At 39.1% G+C, this 20,829-nt stretch overlaps 1 protein-coding gene across 3 annotated transcripts in view; it reads right to left on the bottom strand.

Annotated features, from left to right (window-relative positions):
- IQSEC1 (IQ motif and Sec7 domain ArfGEF 1) overlaps positions 1-20,829 on the bottom strand; it is a 345,111-nt gene that overhangs the window by 25,697 nt on the left and 298,585 nt on the right. For all 3 annotated transcript variants that reach the window (XM_074151284.1, XM_074151286.1, XM_074151285.1), the window contains 2 exons: positions 17,365-18,629; positions 1,922-2,083 (listed from right to left, as the gene is read on the bottom strand). In XM_074151284.1, coding sequence (XP_074007385.1) covers positions 1,922-2,083; positions 17,365-18,629 — 1,427 coding nt within the window. The remainder of the gene's footprint in view (positions 1-1,921; positions 2,084-17,364; positions 18,630-20,829) is intronic.

The raw sequence follows: 20,829 nt of genomic DNA on the forward strand, positions 1-20,829 counted from the left end.
AATATCTTTTCTATGCAACAACCTGGAGTTATCAGTTCAACAAAATATCTCCAATCTGTAAAGTGATTTTTAAGATGAAATGCTATTCCCTTGTCTCTTTGAGGAAAAAATACCTTGTTCCTATTTGCAGGCAAGGTTCAGAACACTAACGAGAGCCTTGCACCCCTTACAGGGTTTTCCTAGCCTCAAAGCATAGCTGACACACAGCTTATTTAAGAACAGATTAATTTCAATAAAAGGATTGTTGTGGGGTTGTAGGTAGGTGATTATGACCTTACTCTTAGCAGTTCACCTCATCCCAGATACACCATCTGGCTTAGCAGAAACATACTTCTACTTACTCATATTCTGCTACTCTGAGATGCTGAGGCCAAATTATTTGTTCAAGATCACAAAATGAATCATCTAAAATTATAAATAATCTCGTCCTGGACCTGTACTGTTTCCTTTTAAAAAAATTAAAAAGGCAGACTCTTTGGAAAGTCTTCACCCTAGTCTGACTCATAATTGCAAAATCCAGATGATCATTACAAGCAGCTTATAATGACTCATGCTGACTAGGGATTGCATCAATATGAAGCCATATTCTATTATGCTTTCTTGTAAGGCTGGCTCCTACACTTCCCTGCACGCTTTGGGACAGAGCCTCTTCCATCGCTTTCTGCTGGCTATTGTACTATACGAGGCACAGGGAAGAAAAAGAAGACCTCTAAAAAAAGGTCTACGGCATATATACACGTGACATGAGCTGTATTAATACAGTGTTCAAGCTTGCAATTTGAGATACATAAGTTCTGACAGCGGAAGAGTAAGATCAAGATGACTGCAGGGAATGTGACCAACATCTTTGCAGCATGAAGCCAGTGAGAGCAGTCTATAAGAAATACGCAAAGAAAACATAAGGTGTTGGCAGACACATTGCATCATGATACGACAAACTTAAAATTTTTGAGATGTAATATTGATAGTATCAATATTAGGTATCAAGATTCAGCCTTCAAGAAAGACTGCATCTATAGACAAATGCAAATTTCAGCACAGCTTTTATCATAGTCTGGTTAAAACCTGTGGTCAGAATTTTTCCTTGTCTTCCTTAATGGGCAAGATGTGAGGTTTTTTTGCTTGCATTCTCAGCAGTTTTGTTGAACAACTAACTAAACTTTTTATACAATTCCTTGAACAAAACTGAGCTAAGATGTATTCATGTTTACAGAGCAGTATATCAGATATAAAAAGCAGCCCCCAAAGAACACGTATTTTAAATGAACACATTCTTAAAATAAAGCAACTTCTTTTTTGGTCTACTCTGTATACAAGGTTTAGAAATTTATGACCAAGCTGCTGAAAAATCTAATTTTCTGCTTGGAATTTCTTTGGTTTTTAAAAATGTTTCTGTTTATCTAATCTTTTGGAAAGGAACAGTTTGTATAGTCTGTATGCATATGCCTGTACCCACTGAAATCCCTGTTTATCTAACATCTGAGCCATTTGGCTGTAATAATTATTTTCATGTTCTGTTACTGATGAAGCCTTATGTTGCGTATAATACTATTTTGTTTCATTCAGTAAATTATTAGAGAGCCTGAGGAAGGAAAAAGACTTCGAAATAACATACTCTTAACACAAATAAAATTAAAACATAAATTCAGAGTAAACATACATGACTACAGGGAATATAAATCCTTGTAAGTATCTTGCTGGATCAATAACAAAAACAGTAACTTAGCTGGAAAGCAAAGAAATAAATATTTGCTAGTGTGTGTTTTCTTTCTTAACACTCAGAGTCTGGTTTCCCCTCCCTTCAGAACAAGATCCAGAGATAAGCACAAGTCATTCAGAGACCATTGGTACCTCTAGCTTGAAGAAGTATCTTACTCAAACATTAAAATACGCTTACCCCCTCCCCACACACAATACTCACTCTAATACATCCCGGTTGAACTGTTTTTGCCGATTCCCCAAAAATTCTCCAATCATCTGTCTGCTGAGACCTTTCCTTTGCAGGAGAAAGTGGGCAACCCCAACCGGAGTGTCTGGCACAAAACCTCGCTCAATTAGGTACTGGACTCCTTTTTCAGGTTTTCTGAGGAGAAATGAAAATGAAAACTATTAATTTTCTTCCATTGGACCTGAAGGCATCCGATTAAAATTTTACAACAGTTTTGCCAATCACTTTGGACTAACATACTACTAGCACAGGCTAGAATAATTCAGGATAAACGTAACCATCCCGTAGAACACGCTGTTCGCTGTTAACAGTTTACTAGCTTTGAAACACATCTTTGCATGTTATTACACATTTCCCCGCTCCATAACCCTTCCAAAGAAAAGCTTTACATGCAACAGCTTCAGGCATGAAAGTCAAAACACTTGTCAATGCAAAAGACAAGCCTAACTAAATACTCCTGTTGCTGGGAATGTACCTTCCAGAAGCTGAACTAAAAAGCTGCTGATGACAAGAAACAAAGAACGCCCCTGGCCTCCCACCCCTCTGCTGGCAAAAGTTAAACTCATTGAACAAAAACATCTGAAGAGGTATAACTTACAAGCTGAGAATACAAAAAAATACAGGGAAAAAAATAAAGTCAGTGACACAAAAAGAAGCAATTAAAAATAGTGGAGCTCCCATCTAATTTAGTTTTGGGGTTTTTTTTCTCTTATCCTTTAACACACCCATGGCCCCAAATCTCCCTCCCTCAGACAAGCACCTTCGTAGTTTCTGGAGTACTTTACATTTCTTTGTAAGTCACCTCCAGATTAGCTGTAACCTAACATTTTCTGATCTCAGAAGAAAGCAAGCCAAAGCTACTCATTTGAACATATTAAGCAGCATGTGTTGGACAGAAGGGTTGGGGATGGAATCGATTTCTGGCAATAAGATCTACTGCTTATAAAGCGAAATGGTGTTAATATTTTACAGCGGTGTAAAATTCCCCTCACAGCACATATTTGGCACTGTGTCTTCCCGCGGTGTGGCACAACAGACAACCACAGTTTCTTTTAAAGATACTAAAGGGATATCTTTACAGAACCAGTAATTTCATCATCGTCTTTATTTTGTAAGGTATACTAGAATGTCCACCTGTACGAGTGAACGATTTGCAGCGTGTTGGATGTTTCCCTTTAAAGCAAGCAAAATCAATTTCAAAGGACAAGGTGACCCTACTATTTTTATACAAGGCTGATCACACAACCATAACCCTTCCTCAGGGTTTTTAGTTGCAGAAAGCATTACTAAATACATCACCATTCGATTCTCCTACTCTTTTACATTACCCTAGTATATACTTAATACCCAATTAAGAATTAGATAGATCAGAGAAATATATATAATTTAATCAAAAGTGAATTCTCAAATCTCAATTTCTTGCATCAGACTTTGTGGCTCTTTTAATCTGAAATAAGATTACACATATGGTCGTCTTCTAAATACAATCTTGTAAAAAGGATCTCCTTCATACTCAAAAAGTATCCTTTTTCTTGTAAGTAATGTAACCGCTACATTGGTACTTTTTTGAGTTGTATTTCAGAATTCTTAACCTTTCTGAATTTAAAATCACAGCATCCAAGAAAAACAGGAATAGTTTTCTCCCCCTTTGGTAGTGAGCTACATTTGTCCATAAAATTCGGAGTGATACGAACCCAGGAGAGCTCCTCTCCAGTAACTCTCAAAGCAGATACCAAAGGCCACTCGAGTGAAGAGCTGCTTGTGGGCTGACCCAGCCAACAGCCCAGCACCAGCCTAAGCCCTACAGAGCTACTGCTAAAAATAAAGACTCGAGAATTAAAGGGCTTCTCTAGAGAATTTCTAACAGGTGTTGAGATAAGAACTGTGACTTTCTGTAATGTTACTTTGATCTTGCTTTGAAGGTTCCAACAGTCATTATTACAGCGGGGATAAAGGATTCCTTAAAGCAAGCCTTAGCAGGCCAATTGTTCTTAATGACAGAACCTATAGCTTCAGGAGGTCTGTTGGTACCTCACCCCAAGTAATGACAGTCTATGATACAGTATATTCTAAAGGACATCATACAGGATAGGCAGTCAGAGGCAGCTGGTACCTCTAAGTTGTATCACTCCTTGAGCAAGGCAGCCTACAATATTTTCAGTTTTCCTCTTTCCAAAATGAATTCTATTTGGCTCACAGGAGAACTCTGAAGGTTAAGGGTTATATGGGAATGTGCACAAATAATATTCTAAATGAAGTAAGTTTCTGTGGCTAAATGTGGGTATTAAATATCAGAGGAAGAAAAAATTTCTTATCCAGTGGGTATCTCCCAGCTTCATATTCAACTCATAAATGCAGATTTTGGATTCTGCTCTGGAGGTGTAGCTTGACGACAAAATTTCTTTGTATTTCTATTTTTGATGATCTGAATCCTTGAATTCATTCAACACTCTTGACCAAGAAAATGAATTTAATATGAAATTAATGTTATCAAACAGCTTATTTCAAGAATCTCCACTTTATTTTTTTTTTTATCACCTTGCAAGCTAGGGAGTTTCAGGGGTTTTATTGCTGTTGTAGGCTCCCTCCCACCCCCTCAGCAGGTGTGACATTATCTTATTCAACAGGAAAAGTACTTAGTAGAAAACTGATTTTGTAAGGGCACTCTGAAGTGCTGTACTTCCAATGAAATTTTACTTAAAAAGTGAAGCTAGCAATAGGTCAAGAGAAAAACATACACAAGAATGTCTTCCCTCTCTGTCTTTAAACACAAGCAGTATTTTCCCTCTTTTCAAATTCAGAGAAATTGAAGAACTAAACAGGTTCATAGAAATTTAAGTCATCCCCAACATCACAAATATTACTAAGTGTTAGGGATTGCCTCTTAAATGCACCAACAGGACATGTAGGTTGTAGTGTTGACTATCAGCAAACTACCAGAGACTCATTCGCTCCTTCCCAATAAAAGGCAAAAAACCCCAGGTAGCTGAGAGGGTTTCTGGGAGGGCAGGTTTTAAAAGTCAACAGAAGCAAACAGGGATTCTACTGCTGGCAAAAGCAGCTGTTTTAAATTGGACAAACGTTCTTTTTCACCAAACCCTAACTTTCCTCAAGTGTGTGATTGAATGTAGAAGGGAGCGGGACATGAAAAGGTCATGGATTTAGCATGAGGTAGGACATCTGACCGAAGTTACCCTCATTTCTGCCTACTCAGAATTGAGCATAGACTGGTTTGTGCTTACAACTAAAAGTCCTTTGTGACTAGGAAAATTCCCAGTGATGGCTTGTTAATTACACCTACCAATAACAGGGAAGATGAGAAGTCTATAAATAGCAATTGTGAAAGCTGCGTAAGCAGAGCATTTATTTTCAGATTTGAATACATTAATTAGTACCAAAATAGACCCTCTAAAGCTAGCACCTTACACAGTTGATGATATACATATTTAGAGAAGTTTTAATAGTTACAGGTTTGCTTCCAAAATAAAGCTTAAAAATGTGTTCTATCTCAAGAAAAAACACCAAAACCAATCAAAACAAAATCAAAAGGAATCTACTGAAAGAAGAAAAAAATCAACCAACACAAAAAGATTGGCAAAAACATATTTATAGAAGATTCTCAGCTGTTGTATAAAGGGCTAAGGAATTTGCCAGAAACCAATTAATAACAAGACCTTTAGGATGCTTTACAGGGATTTTTAGGGGCAACACATCAATGGAGAAAGTAATGCAAACTTCAAAATAACAGATAACCCCAGTATATTTTAATAAGCACGCTTCTTAGAGAGCACTAGTCATATCCAGTAAAAATGTTGTCTGTGTTTCTGAAGACAGGTTGGATCCTGCAGCAATTTTTGAAAACTGACATATTTCAGAGGAAGCAAACTGCAGGAACAAAGAGTACAAAATCACACACAGACAACAATTCAAAAACACAAAGAGCAAAACACCCCAAACCCCAGCCCCCCTAAGACCCCATTCTCAAAAGCCAAGACAATAGTAAACCCCTGCACATCGCTGCTCTTTCCTCTAGTCAGCATTACGCCTTTCCTGCCTCAGCCTAATAATAATTCAAAGGACATGGCTTATTTACTCAGCAAGATCTGAAAGCGTAAATTCAGTGGAAGTTCGTATAACTTGCTGAGATTTGTGTACGACTCAGAGTGGTGCTTTGCTGGGGGTTTATAGCTTGTGAAGCTGAGGAGGAGTTGTTTTTTGTTTGTTTGGTTGGTGTTTTTTCCCCTTTAAGAGCTACACTGGTTGAATCTGGAAAAGTCACAAAAAGGTCAGCATGTTTGCACTTACATTTTGCTAATGTAAGTGACGTACGAGGCTCTCCTAAGAACGAGCTCTCCTTTGGAATATAGGGTAGAAGATAAAAGAAGAACAATAAATAGGGTAATAATAAAAAAGTTAGTACATTCCTGAGAGAAGTGTCCCTTATTGAAGTTAGGAATATATAGAAAAAAGAAAAAAAGAGTATATTTTTTCATTAGACTAAAAGCTACAGGTATATAAGAAGCACAGTATGTTCAGGAAAACACATCCCTAATATTTTTACTGCCATGACCAAATTAGTAAGGAGAGCAACGATCCAGACATCTATGATTCTGAATGTGTCATTACTTGTCTCAACTTAACTTTCACCTGGTCAGAACCACTGACAGACAACTTGAGGATACATGTTATTATAACCATTTACACCACGTGAGAATACCATCCACCTGCAAAGATAATCACCAACTAGCTGTTGTGGAAAATCTGGATTGCCAGTGATATAGAACAGCCCTACAGTTCATGAGTTAATTACCAAATATGAACTGTCAAAATCACACAATGCCAGTCCTTGGTTTGACATCTCCTCTACTTGAATTCTCTTTTCAGAGCTGCTCAGGACCTGCCAGGGTTTGAGAAAGCAGGAAAGCCATGCTCAGAAGCAGCTCCTCCTTCGGAGAAGGGAAGGGTCAGAGCATCTGCTGCCTGATTGCCCCAGTCAGCTCCCAGTAAAGCTGTCAACTGTGCTCACACCACCCTGCAGGTACTGCAGGAGCAGGGACAGACACGGACTGCTGTTTAAGCCACAAAAGGAAACACAGTTAGAAATGCACCACCTTATGCTATTGTTGGACATAAAGTAACACTGGATTCCAAAGGTTGGTGGTACTTGGGAAATATGGCTTCGCATTACCTGGATGTTCAAAATGTTATCTTTCAAATTGTGGGAAATACTATTTTTGCAAAAACACTGGAGTGAATTTGAAAAGTGAATTTGGTAGAGGAAAAGCTTCTAGTCATATTCTAGATGGTAAAAAAGGCATCAGCAAAAACTTAGCATTTACTGTTATCTACCGGACTTACTGGTACAGCCAGTCTCACTGCCAAACACCCAGAGCAAACCCCAGTGCTGTAGCTGGGTGAGCACTCTGGTGGCAGTGCCAGCACTGGCATCAGGCTCTGCTCCCATTCCTGGCGCTGCTGTAGGACTTCCTGACAAACTGAACCAGGAGAAAGAGGGGGTTTGTTGTTTTGTGTTTGTGGTTTTGGGGGGCTTTTTGCTGGTGGTTTGTTTGGGGTTTGTTTTGAAAAATCCAGTCAAATTCCCCTGGTAGTTGCACAATCAGTTCTACTAACCACGCTATGCTGTGGATAAAGTGCCTATGATGTCCATGCTGGCCAACAGGAGAAGAGAACAGCAAGCACCACCTCAAAAAGAAATATTGAAGAAAACCACAGTACAAAAGTGTATAAGGCCTTCCCTCTTTTTGATTTGCTAAACATGTAAAGCTTACAAGCGTCCAAAAACCACATTAAATCTTTGTGTTTCCTTTTAGCTGCTCAGACAATAACAGAGCTGTAAAATGGAAGCATTAATAAACAAATGAGCACAGAAAACAGCTTGCCCAAGCCTAGATTTCCAGGACCCAGCAATGCCAAAAGTCTCTTTTGAGGTAAACTAAGGGTTTATTCATACAATGTAAATAACGACAGCCATACTGTTCTTACAGCCACCTAAGATAAGGGAGCTAAAGCCAGCCGGACTGAAAACAAGCAGCTCAGTGAAACATCTAGAAAAGGTCAGTATTTCTGAAGGCACATCTGTGCTTCTTGGTTTTTCATCTACATTTAGGCTACACAAGCGCTCCACTGAAAGGACCATAAGCTGAGGGAATCTAGAAAACAAGCAAACCAGAACTACAAACATTTCTTAGAGGCTGTCAACACTGCAAACAGAAACAGTTCACAAATGCTCTGCTGCCAAAGAAATCTTTTCATGTCAGGGGTGGAGAATTTAACGCAGCTCTGATGCCAGCCCTCTGTTCAAAGAAAATAATCTTGCTTGCCTTTGATATTAGAGATCCCATTTTGAAAATATTTACAGTCGTCAGAAAACTAAGCATTAGTTTAACATTAAAATCCAGGGATGGCTTTTTTAATAGCAAGAATCCAAGACTTTTCTTAGAGTCATTTAACAAGTTAAATATTTTTAAATGGCCAAGTTGGCAATAACAAGCTAGTTGAACATTCGCCTTTGTTTGGCAAAACAGCTAAATTTTGTTTCAATGGTTGTACTTCTTCCTTTACTTTTGCTGAATATCCTACTGCTGCCTCAACAAAGCAAAAGGAATCACTATGCCTATTTTAAACCTTCTGGGAAAGAAAAAGCCCCGAATAGTCTTAAAATACTATTAAAACTAGTGCCAATTTGTTTTGGTTTTGTTCACTCAACTATGCAGCAACACAAGAAAGTGACTGAAAGGAAAAAAATTAAGAGAAACTGCCTGGGAAGCCTCATCTGTCTTTTCTTCGTCTTGCAGAACTGTTCAATGAAGAGAAAGAAGAACTAGGTGTAAATTGCATCTTCTGGTAATTACAAGAAAGAGCCTCTGGGTGAGGAAAATAAGCCAAGAAACAGCACACTTCTCACAGCTTCTCTGCATCTTGTGGAAATGGGGAGATAGTTATTTGGGCAGGAGCCCTACAGTTTCCCCCACAGTGGGGAAGACTTCACTAAATGATGATACATTAACCTTTTCAGTCTTGAATGACCTTCTCAGGTTCTGTCCAGACCAAACCAAAAAACTACCACTGTGGGTGTGAAGGTCACAGTTTACTTGCAATTACATCAAATTACCTGGAGCAATCTCCATTCAGTGAAAGTTACTTTACACTCATGTTACTAACAAAAGAATTTCCTAGGAAGTGATCTCAGTGCCCAGTTCTATTTGTTGTGGGAGCAAAATAAAGAGAGGAAACTCTGCAGACTTCTGTTTTCACAGAATCGGGTAAGTGACCTGAACAGTTCTACCGTTACTTTCTATCTGATCAATCAGTTTTTTAATGTCACCATTTCCTAGTAAAGTGCTAGGAAATCATACATTAAGCATTATTGCTGCTACTGAATGTTTAGGCTTGTCTGAAAATTATTGCCTGAACCAGAGCTGATTACAAAACTATAAAAAGAGTATGAAAGGCGGGTAAAGGGTCCAAGCAGAAAGTCTGGGTTATTCCAATACAGGAGGAAAAAGAGAGTTCAAAGCTATTTCAGAAATGGGAATTTTTCATGTAAGAAGCATCAGCCTTGAGGAAGAAGGCAGTTAGTGAGGAGACTCCTAAGGCACACCCCGAGCAGTTGCAGTGCAGTAGCTGGACGTGTCCTGGCTGGTGAAAACTCTCCTGAGTCATCATGCTATAGCAGATTTTGTAGCTCCTCGTTATTCCCTCTCTTGGCAGTGGACAGCCTCCCCCCCCCCAACTTCTTCCTTCCTTGCAAGAAAGGAAATATTTTACTTAAATAAATGGACGAAAACACTCCATGAGGATTTTCTCACCTCCTCTGACCCCTTTGCATCTCTGCATTTCTCAAAGAGTAGGGAAAAGAGTTTGCTGCTGCCAGCAGAGCAAACTATACTCCACTTTGAGACAAGACACATGAAAAACCTGCTGGCTGCCTCAGAACTATTTGCCAGGGCTGGGTATTGCTTTCATGTTTATGCAACTGTAGTCAGGAATGAGACGTTATGATGACTATGTCCTTGAAACTGAGGAGCAGTTCCTGTCTTAACTTTTCTAATGTCCCTGCCCTAAATTCTCTTTCCACACCCTCACCCCAGTTACACATAACAGAAGCACTTCAGCTTCAGTTTCTGCAACTCTGCTGACTGCAAATGGGAAACACTGACAATCACATTTACCTTACCTTAAAAGGGATACCTTTTAAATTGGCAATGCAAAAATACAGTTTAAAGATCTCCAGATTTTTTATTTAAACATCTACTAAACCCCAATTGAATAGATAGATGTGAATTGTTAAACAGGAAGAAAGAGTCGGTGCCTCCTTCTCTTTTCCTTAACTCTTCTTCCAAGGGTTCCTCCGTAGCCTCCCCAACTCCCTATTCAAACTGTCCTCTGGATGCCTGCAAACCTGGTCACATTTTTCACCCTCGAAATTTAGTCACTTGAGATTTGAGGCTGGAGGGGTTGGGGGGGTGAATTAAAATCCTGGCATGCAGAGTCATATCAGACACTGGGCTGGGATCTGCTCACCCTGTCAAATTCCTCCATTCACAGGGTGATTTTCTAATAACTGCCTGTATCCTGCACACGCACCCAGGCTTTGTTAGAGCAAACCAGTTACCGATTCCTGGCACGTTGCAGTGGGAGGCAGACGTGTGCCCAGAATGTTTAAGGGCAGGCGGAGCTGGAGGCAGAGGATGAGGTAATGGCTCTTCCACGGTTCCAGGGACATGGCTCGAGCAGTTACTGCTGGTCAGAGAGCAGCCTTTCAAAAGCCAGATTTGCTTTCAACATTTGGTAAAGTTTATACTCCCTTTTAATGGCAATAAAGGGAGTCCTTGTGCCCATATTTGAAACCAGCGCTTAAATACACTATTGGTTGAATTCTCATGGTTATACATTTTTTTATGGGCAGGACATAATGTATGCTAATCAAAGCACCCATTTTGGAAAAATAGGAGGAGAAATGGGTCCTCAGGGAGAAAAGATAAAACACGCACAAAACAAAGCAAAACACAGATTTTTTTTTTTTTCTTTGGGTGTTCTCACTTAGGGCTAAACGTTTTTAGAAATAATGAGAGTCATACTAAGAACATTCTTCTCTTCTTACTAAGTCCTCGGCATGTTAGAGGACAAGCTACATGGAGTGCTTTGATTTTAATTTTTGTTGGAACTGTCTGTGGCTGAATAATCTGCAGTCCAGATGTTGCAACAATAGTAAAGTCCCTCTCAGCGTACACACGAGGATGGTAAATGGCTCTGTTGTGAAATCCTGAACAAGCCTCTTGTCTCTCCTTTCCTTTCCATTGAATCATTCCAAAAAATCACAGAAGATACACGATTTGCAAAGATATTAGAGATCAGCTGACGAAATTAAAGAATTAGTTCAAAGGTAAAGAGAATCAAGTGATTTTGATTTACATCTTCTCCCTCCTATCCAATCTGTGCTTACCAATTCTAAGATTATTAGAAATGTTTCCAATAAGCTTTCAACTTAAAATTCTAAGGAGGACAGTCTAAAAATAAATTATTTCAGACCAGACATTAGAATGCTGAATGGATGCCATGAGACCTAACTAAAAGCAATACAGAAAGTATGTTCAGCATCTTAAGTGAAATTCGTTGGGCATGTGATTGGTGTGAATGGAAGAACATCAGATTAGTATGCTTATTACAATATTTAAACTAATGGCTACTTGCGAAACTTCTTATAAAAAGGTAATAACATCTGGCAATTTTTAAGGATTTCAAATAGAAAAAAGATTTGCAATAGAATCATAGAATTCATTCAGGTTGGAAAAGAACCTTGGGATCATTGAGTCCAACCATCAACCCTACTCTACGAAGTTTTTCCCTACACCATATCCCCCAACACCACATCTAAACGACTCTTAAACACATCCAGGGATGGTGACTCAACCACCTCCCTGGGCAGCCTGTTCCAGTGTCTGACCACTCTTACTGTGAAGAACTTCTTCCTAATGTCTAGTCTAACCCTACCCTGTTGCAACTTGAAGCCATTCCCTCTTGTTCTATCGCTATTTGCTTGTGAGAAGAGACCATACTTTGTGAATGTAACAGTACTTAAGAATCCAAATTACCTTCAACCTCTATCTACATATCTATCTAAAGCTGCTATCACGGAAAATGAAAAATGTGCCTTCTCACAAATATTATTATTGTGTGTCTCAGATTTTCAACAAGAATTTATCTAGAAATTGTAATATGCATTTTTTTATTTGGTACAATCCCACCAGCACTCAGCAAATTCCCCTCATATCTGCTTAGTCAAATAAATAAATACTTCCCAAGGAATCTAGACAAGTATTTAAAAGTCTGTTCCTGGAATTAGTATCCAAATCGTATCAGTAGCAATTTTTAAATTTCAAATAAAATCATCCCCATCGTGCAATAAATGAAGCTGGTAGGGCTTTCAGGGTGTACAGGTCAAAAGATGATACATCACTGCATAATGCAAACAGATACTCATGCCTTTTTAGCTCTGTCAATAAATCCTTTGAGAGAACTTTGGAAAAGTAAGAACGTTGATAATAGCCTGTTCTGCAGGAAGCTACAGAAAACCCTTTAAAACAGTACACTGTAATGGACCGAGGACACATGGGAAACAGTTTTCCATCTGTCACTACCCTTTCCAGAAAGTAGAAGAGGAGAAAAAAGGGGAGGGGGGCAAAAGGCATCTGGGAAAACTTATTGTGAAAATATTTAGAGCCTAGCCTCTGTTCTAGCAATGTAAAGTGGAGCGACGTTCATTCACCTCCAGGATGTACGTGCAAGATTAGGCCATAAAACCTTCAACAAAACACTACATAAAAGGAGCCCTTGCCAGAATTATGCCACAGCATAAAAAGCAGAGCAGCATGGTGCAAGCGGCCCACGAGCTGTACTTCACAGTCTCTTCACCAGCAATGTCAGAAATTTTCTGCAGAAATGAAGAAATACCAGCACACCTGGCTCCCGTGGCAAGAAATCAGCACCACAGGAACACTGCCAGATGAAAGGACATTTAACAGTGTCTTCCAGTATCTGATATCCCAAAGGAGATACTAAATATGACTCTAGTCTCTGCTAGATTCACAGATGAGTCTGAGAAATGCAAACTTTTTTCTCCCATATTTTATAATAATAAAAAACAGTCGCATCGAATTTTCAAAGCACTCTAATATTGTCCACGTTTTGTTGAAAATACTTTATTAATTCAGAAAGTGTTTGTACTACCTGCCCAAGAGAGTGCTGAATAGTCACTGCACTGGACTCTATTTGACATGGCCCAGCTGGGTGTGTGACTGCACTCTGAGCTCAGAGACAGTAATTGAGGGCAGTTTTATCAACAAACATACCTGGTAGCCACAAATACTTGGGCAAGGAGCCAGAGTTACTGCCACCGTCATGGTGGCACAAGAGAAGGCAATATGCTTCTTCCTCCACACCTACGGTTCTGCTAAGAATTACAGTCTGCTACTACCGACTGCAAAATTGACCCAAGGGCAGGACACATTTCCTCAGAGTGCTCAGGTTAAACCATTTGGTCCTATTTAATCTGTTAGAATCATCAGTGCACCGGTAGCAGAATGGAACCTGAAAATCCTACCAGATTGGGCTGCAATAACTGGTAAACCTGGTACTTCCAGCCTGCAGTCAAAACAAACATGAGAAAAAAATCACAGCCCTTTTTATTTTTTTTTTGCTTCTTTTTTTTAATTAAACAGCAGTCAAAAGCCCTCTTGAAGCCTTGTTTATAAGCAAACCAGTCTCAAAGGCTGGATTTGCATTGGCAGGGTTTGGAGCCTGCAAAATAAACCTTTCTAGGTAGTGTTTTCCTTCTGCCTATAAGGGAGGAATAGTTTCTAGTGTAATTCCTCCCAGACTACATCCCTTTCAAGCTGCACTGAAGAAAATGCCTAATTCAACACAGCTGGGCTCACCAAGCTTCCCTGGGAGCCCCCACGCTCTGGGCACGCACCTGCAACCCTTCCTTTAGGAAGGCGATGAATGGTAACACACAATCTGGCAGCCTATTGACAGGGGGAAATCACTACTGCCATTCAAAACCAGGAGAATGTACAGAAGCTCTTACTTTGTTGCAATTTCTTTGGCAGAAATCATTCTATTTGGGTGATACTGTATGTTCTAGTACAGTGGATACCACAAAATATCTTTTTAAAAAGGATACTTCTTTAATCAACACAAAGGTTCCAAACTGAGCGCCAAGTTACAGTTTGAAACAAATTCTATGATTAAGTAATAAAACTAGAAAAATGGTTTTCAATTACCTACAGGGTTTTTTTTCTACTGTCCTGTGTTCTTCATTCTCCAAGGACCTTTGTGCCACTAATGTTTTGCATAAATAGTGATTAAGTGAACCAGACCACTGGTTGTGCTCAACTTTTACTCCACCCATAACTGGCTATTCTAATGAAGGGCCTCTGGTAAGAAAACTGCACTTTGGCTTCTGAAAATTATTATTGTAATAGGAAAGCCAGAAAAATTATAAAGCATCTGTTGAAATTTCAACTGTGAGGATAGTGACTTTCCATGCTTTTTAAAACTTCATTCTTTCAACACTCCTAGTGAACACAGCACAAGTATTTACTCTATTACAATTCATGCACTTTAAGGTTCTAAACTCTTTGCATTTCAGCCAAGCTTCATGGACCAGAAAGAAATGACATGATTATTTGTTAATTAATGTTTGGGATCTTAATTTGCATGAAAGATTTCAAAGATGCAATGAAATTAACATGAACTTCTTGTAAAAGACATCCCTGAAACTTCCTCTGGTAGATGCAAACATTTGGAAAAAAAAACTTGACTTCTTGTAATAGGTAACTTCAAAGGCACTTCTTTCAGCCCTGCGCCCAGCCCTTCCGCATGGGTGGAGCGCACATCCTCTCGGGAGCCGGCTGCCAAGACTTGTCCTGCTCCCTCATTTTATGACCATAAATGTGTCACGGAAGATCACATGGTCAAAAGACACCTAAATGATTCCGCTGCATTGAGTTAACACTGGAGAATAGACTGAAAAATGCATCCCATCACGTGGCAGGCGTACGTGTGGTGACATGATAGGAAGCACAAGCAGTTTACAGCACGGGACTGGCTGTGTAGGCAGCCGCTCGCTCAGATAAGATATTGGCAGCTGCATTTTTGCTGTGTTGTGAGAGAGAAAGTGCGAAGATGGGACTGATTTGCAAAAAGTCCATCTGACCCGCAGACCCACTTCCTGGCCCATGTCCACCCAGGTTGGGCAACCCTCCTTTATGCTGTTCTCCATGTGAAATGGCAACTTTCACCAAGGAAGCTGACATCTAGGACATGGCTTGCTTTTCAAGAACCATTTGGACACACAAGATGCTATGACATACTTCATGTGCAGAAGTAACAATGAGCGTAATGCTCAGAAGTTAACTGAAACTAAAGCATGTATCTAAAAGGAAAAAGAATTCTTCATCTTGAAAAAATCATCACCTGTAAATCCTGACAAGTGCCTGAACACAATCTCTATCCCTTCACTTACCTCACAAAATGCAATTTGCAGCCCCACTGATACACTCTTAAAAGTCTTCTTCTGAATCTTTCAGATAATAAAGGCTTTGGAAATTTCCCAGCTCCCTTTTCAAAAAGTTTTACAGATTCATGCACCATCACATTCTATGATGGTTCAATACCTGACATTGCACAGAAGGGAAATAAAGCTATTAATGAAATGTCACAATATGCAGACTTGAAGAGCCATAATCAAAACAAAGATAAATGAGATATTTGGGAACTGAGCTATCAATAGGATCAGTGACTCGGCAGAAGGTAATGAGAATCTTCAGTCCTGTATCAATACTCCAGATAAAATGCGGTGGGGGAATGAAACAATCACACACAGCAAATGATCACGCACAGAGGTGCTACCTGGAGTTCTGCTCAGTGCTATCGTTTAGAACTCGCTGCTGAGCAACTGCAAATCATCTTGCAATGAGACAAGATATAAAGAAAATTTATCTGCTCTCTGTTCAAGTCCATGCAGCAAGATCACTTAGATGTGTTTCAAATAACAGTCTCTATTTTTCTCTATTCCTGATGTTTATTTTTCTCTTCCAGCCTCCTACTGATACGGCATGTCTCACTAGAAGCATTTCCAATGCTCTCATTCACCGCTGCATGCTGCTTGAGCACTTCTTCCATTCACCGTCTTTTTCCTTACACCCTTCTGCAATTAGCTCAAAAGACTGCATTGTCAAGCCTGAAGTTCACTGATCATTGACTGCTTAAGGCTTAATTACTGTGCAAAAAACCGAGCAAACACCAAGTCTTTTAAATGTCAGCCAAACAGTATCAGCACCCTCCTCCCCACCCCTCGCACCAAGGATGTTGAAGTTCTCACTCTAAAAAAGAGCAAATTGATATCTCTTCCTATCCAGAGGATAGGAAGTTTAAAGCTGCAGAGATCCTACGACTTACATGCTTCCAATTGGTTAAAAGCTTCTGTAAAGGCCTATTAACTTTTCACAAAGATAAAAAAACCAAACGTGGAACTTTTTACAGCCAAACCTGGCTGATCCATACTTAGTACTGTACCGCACAGCCTCACGTGATGGTATCAAAAAGCTTTAATTATCTGCCATGTTAAAACATATTATTATATGATGAGCCACTGACCTATCAATCTAAACAAAACAGATCACAGGAGGGCTGAACCCATTCCAGCTGTAGGAGGCTGTGAAGCAAGGGCTATGGCAGCACGCTGAAATATCTATTAGCTCTTCAGAAGCTACAAAATTTTCACAGAGAAATCCTGAAGTACCCTGTAGAATATTTCAAAAACTTATACAAACACTGTGAGCTGCCAACAGTATTTTAAAGTAAAAAAAGGAACAAATTCTGGCACTTAGCGTCTGTCATCTAAGTGTTCTGAGGTGCTTTATAAGCACTAGTACTAGTACCAGATCTACTGAACACATTTCAGGCCCTGCCTGTGTTAAATAGAAAACTCATCTTACACTGCTTGTCATTTCTAATACCCATATAACAAGTTTTACAATAAAAACATGATTAGGGTAGGGAGAAATCTGAATTTGTTACAACACCAAAAACGGATCAGGATGAAGCCACCATAATTTTCAACGAGAAAGGAATCTTATCCATCCTCTTCAGTAGTTTACTACTACATGTACACACATAATTACATTTTTTGTTTTTCCCTGAAGGTGTTAAATGATGAAGACATCAACGTGTAAGTATTCTTAACATGAACGGTCACCACAAGCACCTTATATTTTCACTGAAAAGTCGATATCGGACAGCAGTCTTACTTATCTGATACAAGAAAAATATTCCTGGTTCAGTGGCTCTGTACCAAACACAGAGAGAAAAGGAGGAAACGCTGTACTCACTTGTTAAAAAGGTTCAGTCCAATCCTATAATGGCGTTTCCTGATAACATCGTTACTGAAGGCAGGGGAATCCCAGCTGTTGCGAGTTTCTTTGTGGTATGTTTGTTTGCTCAAGGTTTGCTCCCTTAGGCTGTCTCTAGAAGAGGATTCTGAGCTGCAATTTATTGTATCATTAGAGTTGGAAGTGCTGTTGATGCTGTCATTGTCTCCATCAGAATAATCGGACTCTGATTTGCTTTGCCTGTTTGCTGTGCCATTGATAGCTAAATGACTATCTATAGGCCTAGCCCTATGTCTTGCCTCCTGTTCCTCTCGGGATATAATCTTGGCAGGAATACTGTGCGGGATGTGTTTTGGGCTTCCTTGTTGACTAGTGATCCCTCGGTCATACGCATTTTGTCTCTTTAATGAGCCTCTCTCTGAGCGGTCACTCAAGTCCACTGAACTGTCACTGGGTGGCTCTATAGTGAGCAATGGTAGATGATCCATTCTCATCCTCTGCTCCTGACATTCCAGTGATGGGGTACTCCTGCAGCTGGTATCAGTATCTAGCTTATCGTCTTTGTGGGTCATGGACCAGTACTCTTGAGAAGAGTTCACAGACCGGAGCCTCAGATCAGATTCTGTGCTGGATGGTCTGTCTACTGACTGGGAAAGCGGAAGGGGTGGAGATAACTCTTCCTCGTCAATATATAACGTAACATCACTGTATGATGCTGTCATCTCATCAAGCTTCCTGTGATCCACATTGTGAATTGCTGGTTTAGTTTGAGCACAACTATCCCTTTCCATTTCACGACTTCTGACTTGATCTGGAGTCTGGACTTCATCAGAATGTAGACTCCGGCAATTCAGTGCATCATCGATGGACTCTGCAAGGGATTTCACCTGCCTGGAAAAAGCATCCTCCAGTTCTGTTATAGCATCAGCAAAATCAGTAGATGTTGCTGGAGACTTCATTGTAGCTGACTCTCCGAGCTCATCACATTCAGACTGTACCAGGGATCCCAGTTTTGACCCATCATTTGTAACAGAAACTTGTTTTCCTTCAAAGTAAGAGCTGTGGACTTTCTCAGGTCCTTCAAAGGAAAACTGCATTCTCATATTGGACAGTACAATGCGTCTTGACATACGATTTTCAGACATAGAACTCCTAAGACGCTCAAAATTTTTGTTCATCTGATACTGGCGAAAAGCTGTTTGTATAGTACGAGCAGCATGTCTAGTTATGAGACGGCCTCCATATTTCCGTTCTAGCATTTCCACCTGTGAAAGGGTGAACACAATTACTTTGGAACTTGATGCAGGTTACAAGGTTAAAGTATACATATATGTATAAAAAAACATATAAATAAATAAATCTTTTAACAACTTAAATCTTCAAAAGTTTTTCAAAGCGTATACTGTTTTTGAAAATAAAAACTCAAAGTTCCAGATTAACAACTGCACAAATAGTCACTTGCAAGTTCCATCATAAAAATACAGCCTAAATATGACCAGGTGAATACTGTCATATAAAATTGAGGTGTTAGCAATTGGTGTGTGTGTTTAAATTTTGATTTTCACACACTGGCATTGGTGGGCCCGTGTCAAAGCAGACAAGACAGCAATCTAATGCAGCAAAATGCAGTCATTCTTTCTCTGTAGGGACAACTGCAGAGAAGTGAAACCCACGTATAACGCAAATTGCCATATTTTGGGAGTAAATTCTAAAAGTAGCCATCACCCTTCCAGGCATGCATCGCTTTCTACGTGAATAAAACCCAGCATCGTTTCACCCAGGCCTGACATCAAAGCAAAACTGAAGTCCTAGATTGTAGGCTTCCAGAGAGGTTTCTCTGATAGAATATCCACATCCACAGTCTTCCTCAAACCAAGACTATATTTCAGACTTTCTAAATATAAATTCAAATCTATTTTAATTCTTGTAATTACATTCAACATTGCCAGTGTTTCCAGTTAACAGAACGAATAGGCAAAATAAATACATTTATCATACATGATAAATGCTATCAATTTAACCTAGCGAAAATGACATGTCAATACTTTTGGAATACTCATTAGATATTTTCAAACCTTTCTTTCCAAAACATGAAAAGCATCGCTTATTTAAAAAACACTGAACAAGATGAATTGAGAGTTTTATTTCAATTTTTTCCCAATATTTAATTTCTGTTCTGATCAGTCTTTGCTGGATCCATATTATGGACAAACACAAAACATCCATCCACCACTACAATTAAATGCACCGTTTTTCTGGCAGCATTTTTGTGTAAGTCCATGCAATTTTCATAATACACCAACGATTCAGAAGTATTTCTCCTCACAAATAGAGGCACCCATTACTTACGTTACAGGCACATGCACACACAACCTCTCCCCCTCAGACTTTGGTGATTTCTCCAAGTAATTGCTAAATTCAGATATTGATGTGCAGAGGGGGCTTCTCCCCACTTCTAGGGAAGGAACTAAATGCTACTAAAAATATTTTCTAGTCTACCATTTGGGAGAAGTTGATGTATTTCTTTCAGTGCTATTGTCTGGTTCAGCAGCTCCCATTCCTCTTCCACATTAAAGATGATCTGAATCACTTTTTTTTTTTTTATTTTTGATGCAAAAAATATCATGCACAGTTACTGGCATAACTGAGGAGGACAACTTCTCAGATGGGCTCAGGTCAAGATTACTGCTAAGAAATTGTTCTTTTCACTGTATCTTGGAAACTTCTTTTAACTCAGCTCAAAAAGCTTTGCCTGATTTCTGAGCTGCGAATCTGTAAATCTCTGCACAATTTTCTACAGTTTGTCTTTAAAAAAAATTGGTTAGCCTTTCATCCTCAAGTTTGGACATGTCAAAGAGGCTATGAGGCTACTTGTAAGGCATTCTGAAGATTAAAAAAAACTATTAAGAACTTCTATCACAACCCTGTCACTGCTGCCACACATTTCCTACTATTTCTTTCTGTAGTATACATTAGGTCATGTGTTTAAATTAATTGTAAGAGATCATTTTGCTGGACTCATCTCAATATAAATGATGAATTGTTAATTTAGTTGTCCTCTCCAAATTAAATATCAAACCTAAAGACAAAAAAACTGGCACAGCTGGTGTGAAATAATAAAACAAAAACTAATATTCTATAAAATAAATTATCTGGTCTTTAATCTTGTAAACAGGCTGTTGTCCTTCAGGTTTACACAGAAAATGACAACATCATTTATTACCATAAATTAGGGGGGTTTGTTGGGAATTTTAATGGAGAGTATTTTAGAATTTGCCTAGATAATTTACTAGACTTGTGACTAATATTTCTAATAATTTTTCATGTATATTTAATGCACCTTTTAAATGCATATTTAATGCACTTTGCCTGTAAGTAAAGCCTTGGACATTTTCCCAAATATTTTTAAGCATCTTCCGATATTTCAATGAGAGTTTTTCAAACGCAGGAAGCAAATCTTCAACA

Source organism: Numenius arquata, chromosome 8 (genome assembly GCF_964106895.1).
Source record: "Numenius arquata chromosome 8, bNumArq3.hap1.1, whole genome shotgun sequence".
Classification (NCBI taxonomy): domain Eukaryota; kingdom Metazoa; phylum Chordata; class Aves; order Charadriiformes; family Scolopacidae; genus Numenius; species Numenius arquata.